Source organism: Priapulus caudatus, unplaced genomic scaffold (assembly GCF_000485595.1).
Source record: "Priapulus caudatus unplaced genomic scaffold, Priapulus_caudatus-5.0.1 Scaffold2174, whole genome shotgun sequence".
Taxonomy (NCBI): Eukaryota; Metazoa; Priapulida; class Priapulimorpha; order Priapulimorphida; family Priapulidae; genus Priapulus; species Priapulus caudatus.
Genome location: NW_014579235.1, coordinates 29,065 through 36,446, shown reverse-complemented (window position 1 = coordinate 36,446; position 7,382 = coordinate 29,065). Strand labels below are relative to the sequence as shown.

The 7,382-nt window shown below is 46.7% G+C and overlaps 1 protein-coding gene across 1 annotated transcript in view; it reads right to left on the bottom strand.

The window, feature by feature from the left end:
• Positions 1-1,721: 1,721 nt before the first annotated feature.
• Positions 1,722-7,382, bottom strand: part of LOC106818342 — a gene marked incomplete at its 3' end in the record, with an annotated part of 18,617 nt that continues 12,956 nt past the window's right edge. The window contains exons 4-6 of the mRNA XM_014823057.1: positions 6,565-6,650; positions 5,169-5,246; positions 1,722-1,994 (exon numbers count right to left, since the gene is read on the bottom strand). Coding sequence (XP_014678543.1) covers positions 1,722-1,994; positions 5,169-5,246; positions 6,565-6,650 — 437 coding nt within the window. The remainder of the gene's footprint in view (positions 1,995-5,168; positions 5,247-6,564; positions 6,651-7,382) is intronic.

The window sequence follows — 7,382 nt, the reverse complement described above, 5'->3', positions numbered from 1 at the left end:
CATGCGCTCACCCACCCACGCACGCACACAGACATACGCTCACTCACCCACGCACGCACACAGACATGCGCTCACCCACCCACGCACGCACACAGACATACGCTCACTCACCCACGCACGCACGCACGCACGCACGCAAACAGACATACGCTCACTCACCCACGCACGCACACAGACATACGCTCACTCACCCACGCACGCACACAGACATACGCTCACTCACCCACGCGCGCACGTACGCACGCACGCACGTACGCACGCACGCACAGACATACGCTCACTCACCCACGCACGCAGTCAACCACACACACACGCACGCACGTACGCGCACACACACAGGCTCACACATGCACGCACCCACGCACGTACGCGCACACACACACGCACGCACGCACCCACGCACGCACGCACGCACGTCCACACATTTACGCCGCATGTGAACACGCACACACAGGCACGCACGCACACACAGGCACGCACCTACGCACGTAAACAGACGTGCGAATCTACGGAACTTCTATCTTACGGAATCTTACGGAATCTTACGGAATCTTATGGAATCTTACGGAACTTCTATCTACGGAACAACTATCTTAGGTGGTGCGAGTCCAAACGGACGGTGGGTGCCTTTCCATTCCTGTCCGTCGCCGGGCGCCGACACGTGCGCACAGCAATATTCACGGCCGCGGTATGTGCCACGAGTGAGGCACGGGAGTGAGCGGTGCTGCAGCTAAAAAGCTGGATTTACGGAGAGCTATAAACAACGAGAGAAACCGTTTACAGCGCGCGCTGCTGCTGAGCCATGTTTATCACCTGACAGCGCACGCAGCGCACGCACGCACGCACGCACGCTCGCGCACACACGCACACGCACGCACGCACGCACCCACGCACACACACACACACACACACACACACACACACACACCACACCCACACGCACACGCACACGCACGCACGTCCCACGCCACACAGGCACACACACACACACACACACACACACACCCACACGCCACACACACCACACGTTAATTTCATGCGCAAGTTCAATGCTCGCATGTGGCGCCAGTTGGGTGCCAAGCGCCGAAGAAAATAAAGTGCCCTCAAATGAGAAGATGAACGATGCCGGTGTGTGAAACTTGGCGTGGTGCGTCGCGTAGCCACGTGGTGTGTTGCGTGCGTGCACGTGGGTTTGTGCCGATGCACGTCATATGTGCCCGTGCAGTAGGAACATACGTGTGACGTGTGCCGCACACGTTCCAGGGCGCGGGCGTCTGTGGTGTGACTTCAAGCCGCCAACACTAAATGTTTTACGATTGTTTATTCGCTCTTCATGAAGCTCTCGAGGTTAAATCTGTGGATTTTGCGAGGCGGCACATACCCGATAGAACTGAGCTGGCAGCAAATAACTAGCCACACCCACTGACATCAACTATGCACACCCACACGACGGCGAACACAGCCTAACACCGCAGTATATATTACGTGCCATGTTAGCTACCACACCCTTACCCCACCACAACAGCACCCCTCCCCCACCCACACAGCACCCTCCCCCCACCACAACAGCACCCCTCCCCCACATACACAGCACCCCTCCCTCCCCCACACAGCATCCCTCCCCCACCACACACAGGCACGCCCTCCCCACCACACAGCAATCCCTCCCCCCCCCACAGCACAGCACCCGCTCCCCCACCACCACACAAAGCTTCACTTACACGTGTTATTCGCAGGTGAGTTCAGCGCTGACTTTCTCTTTGCGCTCTTATCCTTCAGCCTCTTCAACTCAGCATCGTAAAGCTCCTTCCTCCCCCTCCTCTCTGCCGCCGCCTTCTCCTCCTTCTTCTTCTCCTCCCTGACCTGCTTCTGCTCGGTGCCACTAGGGGGCGCGGGCGTGGATAGCGACGTGTCGACGTACTCGACGAAGGCTTTCGGAGTCTGCGCGGATGCCACCTCTGACGATGCAGCTATCGCTGGTTTCTTCGCGGATCCTGGATGCGGTACAGATGCGCCGTTTGTTATTCAGTGACTGCCGGAAATATCGATGTCAGTGCCCTCTACCAACACCCTTCCCTCCTGGTTACTACCCCCACCCACCCACAGTCGCCAAGCTCCTCCCCCTTGCCTCCTGCTACTATCCCTACACCTGGCCTTCACCCCATCCATTACCGCCACCACCCCACTTTCCTTGTCACCACCTCCCCCATCTTATGCCGCTACATATGGTCCTGTTGTGCGCCGCCCCTGTGCAATAAATTTTTATCGGCCTGTGCGAGCATGCGGTGCGGAATCTGCCACAATGTGCCGCCCATCTGCTTGCAAGATTTTTAAAATTGCTATTTTCGGTGATTAACCCCCTTTCACTGGCGAACCACTGAGTGAAGTCATTGCGAATGGCTATTTTCAGTGATTTTACCACCAGCAGGTTTAGTCGATAGGGGCTGAAGCGAGCAGGGGCGCGGTGGAAGAGAATCTTTAGTTGCATTAGCTACACACGTATATGAAGTACGTAACTACGAATTAGAACAACTATGAAGTACTATAACACAATTGTATAACGACGTGGGCTATAAGAGCTGTCCCCAATTCATTTTCGCAATGTGCGACATGTGAAAATGTGCACACGTGGACAGTTCTTATATCTTTGGACCACGACGTGTGGCCTCATTTATTTGCTGTCCCACTGCTTGAAGTCAATGACACTATAGCTCACCTTGGGTGTGATAGAAGAGGGAGATGATATTTAAAATTTGGTGTGCGTTTCATTTATGATGGACCGAAATGTGATCAAATGTCCTTATTCCCTGTTTTATACTAATAGAAATTTCACTGTTTTGTTTCAGGGGTAGTTTTGATGCGAAAATAAATGTTTCAGATCTGAAAGTCTGAAATCTGGGCGAGAGATGGCGCTACGCCTAAATGATCGCCATTTTGGTTTTTGACTATCGCGCAAATAAAAGCAATAAAATATTCAAGTGAAATTACTGCTAACGAAGAAGAATCTAAAACACATATTACCACGTAGCCGTATGATTAGCTTAGCGTAGGTAGGTAATTTTAACAAAATTAAATGAATCTAGATGGCCATTTTCATTTTTGCCAAAAAGTGGGCATGGCTCAAAAGTAGGTCGATTGGAGTGCTCCAAAATAGGACGTCCAAATCTCTCCCATGGTAGTAACAACTGCATGCAATTTGAAACATGTGGGTCAAACGGTTCTTGAGTTATCATTGACCGTAGGCAGACACTGAAATGCATATTGAAATTGCCAAAATCTACCTAATTTGCATAATTTAACAAAAATATCAAAAGCCGTGTGATATGTTTTGGGGCGAGTCCTTATTCATTCACATACCAAAAATGAGCAAAATCCATTGAACCTGAACGGACTTATAGCCATTTTAATTTTTGCCAAAAAGTGGACGTATCTCGAATGTAGGTCAACTGGCGTGCTCCAAAATAGGACGTTCAAATCTCTCCCAAAAGAGTAACAACTGCATGCAATTTGAAACATGTGGGTCAAACAGTTCTCAAGTTATCGTTGACCGTAGCCAAATGTTGACGGACGGACGGACGGACGTACAACGGACGACGCCCCATGGCAATAGCTCATCTTCACGATGTCAATGTGAGCTAAAAACGGACATTTTCGATGATTTTACCACTGACAACTGATGTCGCGGTGGGTGAAGTGAGTGAAGGTAGGAGAGTGGGGTGACATCCATGTGACACTCGACTACATTAAGCTTACGTGTGGGGTGTAGAGTCAACTATTTTCTTATCGCTACTCCGAAATATACTTTAAATGGACCCATGCTTCAGTGTGTCTCAGCAATTTTACGTCACATGCTGCTATCATTTTAACAGTTTTTAATTTCAAATTCATCACGTCAAATTTGGCATGAGAACAGTGTTCGCTGGGTAATTGGTTGCTTGGTAGTGTTACTTTCATTCATGTGTTCCCAACGTTAACCCAGCTTATGTTTTGAATCCAATATCGCACACATCAGAGCCACCTGGTGGGGAAAATGAACACAAACAGCGTGCCAGCATCACTGATCTCTACTATACTAACGTATAGGATAATAGAGATCAGTGGCCTGCATGTAGTAACACTAATTTCCTGATTAAGTCATTTTGACGTCTGTCTGCGAGAACGTAGCTTGCCTAAGTATAGTATCGCCATAAGATCCTTACAGTTATCCTGTTGCACTGTTCATACTGTAGCATAGGTGTTGTTGTGTATCTGTCCATATAGTGTACAGTCCGTGAAATAGAGAACAAACTAAGGTATAGCATTAATACTCTTTCTGTTTTCTTTCTGTTTCTGTTGTAGTACGTTGCAGTATCCAAATTTGGCATCGAGGCAACGGGCTATAGCTAGCCATGAGGTGTGACCTAGCTTGGGTAAAGCCAGGTAGTCAGCTTTTAGCCAATGGCACTGAGGGTGGTCACAGCCAGAGTTCCTTTGTGTCCTCAGTGGTTCTTTTACGTCCCCATTGGCTAGAACTTCTGGAGACGGGACCGCCATTTTACATGGTCATCCGAGCCGAGATTCCACTCTTAGTAAAGTAGTCCAATCAAAAACAGATAAGACTAGAGACTCTATTTTTAGTGCTATGGATTACATATATTACAGCATGATCATCCATGATATGGTACAGCTGTCTATTGCATATGCCAGCTGTCCATGACAGAACACTGCTTTAACTGTGCCATCGCATGCACGTTCATGGTATAACACGGTCTACCATGGCATAGCACACATGTCCATATTATAACACGGTTCACCATGGCATAGCAGACATGTCCATATTATAACACGGTCTACCATGGCATAGCACACATGTCCATATTATAACACGGTTCACCATGGCATAGCATGCCTTTCCATGGTAAAAAGGTGTCAGGCGTGGCATAGCATGCACGTCAATAATATAGAGCATGGTCTACCATGCTATGCACATCCATGGTATAACGTGGTACACTATGGCATGGCATGCACATCCATGGTATAACATCGTTCACCATGACGTAGCAGACATGTCCATGGTATAACATCGTTCACCGTGACATAGCACACATGTCCATGCTATAACACGGCCACCACAATACTGAGAGCAGCGACCAACTGTTTCCTTTGTTGAAACCTAACATGAAACTTACGCGTCGCCTTAGCTGGGCTCGCCTCGCGAGACGACTTGCGTCTCGATCCCGAGTCCGGGTCGGTTGAGGGCGTCTCACCTGCGTAATACATTCATAGGACAGGTAAGATTCCCTGCCTATCACAGGTCGCCTTGGTGACAACTACTGCATGGCTGATGATAGCAGTAAGTGGGAGAGAGAGAGCCAGGGACCCAGTGTCAGAAGCAAGATTAGCCAACACATTAAAGTGATTATGTCACAGTAAAAAATGATGTCCACTTTTTCACAAAATGTAAGTGATTCTGTTCACTTTTCATGGTTAAATTGCTGCATTATACTTCCTATTTTGCTATTTCCTTCGATGTGAACAAACACTCGTGACTCATACATAGCCCATAGCAAGCATTTAATGTCAGGATCAATATATCAAATCACCCAGATTTGTTGGATTTTTAACTAGTTGAGAAACAATCTTATCAGGTAAGAATTTGAGGATACGTTTAATCCCCCGTTAGTACTTACTTTTAATGTAAAAAAAAATTGCAACAACAATTTTACAAATATACACCATAGAAAATTCGTGACGTAGCCAATGTAATGTTTTAGGCTGGACGTCTATACACTGTGTATAATAAACTTGTAACTTTATCATGTTTCTGTGAGGTATCATGAGAATGTCTATGAGAATAATTAATATTAAGACTAATTTTGTTTCTAACAATGGGTCTCAGACAAAGACAATTCATGCACGTTTAGTCACTGATACTGAGACCACGATATGATGAGATTTATTCACTCCAGATTCCATTATTCACTCCAGATCGTGTTCTATGAATAGAACACGATAAGAAATTTAACAACTCAGCATGATAAATTAGCACTGACAGGAATAAAAATAAAGCATACTTGCCGCTAATTTTAGTCTGCGAAAGAACTTTTTAAAGAGATAAGGAGCCAGATACTTCTATTACATCTGGACTACCAAAGTTCATGATTAAGCAGATTATGATCAAATATCTAATATCATATATGTTCAATCCTCTACCCCTGATGTTAGGTTTAGACCCTGCAAATCTTTTTCGTGTTCCAAATAAACAGTAGTAGAAAAGTCACACTGTCAGGGTCATTGGCTGAGCAAATTCCTAGGGGGGGGGGCAAAATTTCATGACTCAACTGTGTAACGATGAGCGACGGGCGCAGCTCTTGATCGACGTCCATAGTGTGGTAGGGGTGGGTCTGAGACAAGGCTTTCACGGATAAGTGACCAAAAAAATCACTTTAGAATTATTTACGATTATTAGCCGAGCTTTTAATTTTTTTTTTCTTCAAATTTTGCTCCAAAATCTAAGGGGGCAGCTGCCCCCTTGCCCCTCCCCACAGGCTACGGCCCTGACTGTGGTGGGTAGCATGCACGAACCTGATTTGCCTTCCTTCTTGAGCCTGCGTGGTTTGGAGTGTCTCCTTGTCTGACCTTCATCTGAGTCTGACGACCCCTGCTCTGCTCTACAACACATGACATTAGATATCGTTACAGCAAGGATAATCACAGATCTGCTGTGGTTCTATCTAATCACTTATAGTATTTTCAGACTAACTATGGTACGGCCACAGTACTTAGATGGAATCTAAATTTATGTAGATCGTTTCAGTCCACTAACTTACTCAATGGTAGTATTTAGTAGTACGCAGTGGTAGTAGCATTCACACAGTTTCGGCTCACCATAGTACAGCTACAGCAAATAGCTGCCCGAGTGATTCTACTTATACGCGACTAGTCACAATCCATTCACGTATAGCACTTTCCAACTGTCGTCTGGCCATAGTATGGACGATGGCAATAACATGTTTGGACCATGGTGTGACCGTCAGTGGAATGATAGGTTGATCACCCTAACACAGTGACCAAGGGCTTGGACCACTGAACCTAGTGTAAGGCAGCTGACCGTACTGTGGCTGTCTGTGCATCAACTAGTGCAGCTATCAGTCCTAGGTCCTCAATCACAATATATTGCATCCTCTATATTCAGCAATAACCATTTCATTCACGTTTGCTTGCTAACAAGTGCTGCCACAATTTGGCAGAAAAGGATTGAAACGTAATAAGATAAAACCGGAGCGCTGGGATTTGTTTCTCAACCCTATTTAGATTTCCATTCCTTACCAGTGAAACTGCTACGCGGATAATACTATTCTTATAGGCACAGCTATAGGCAGGCATAAAAATTAAAGTTCAAG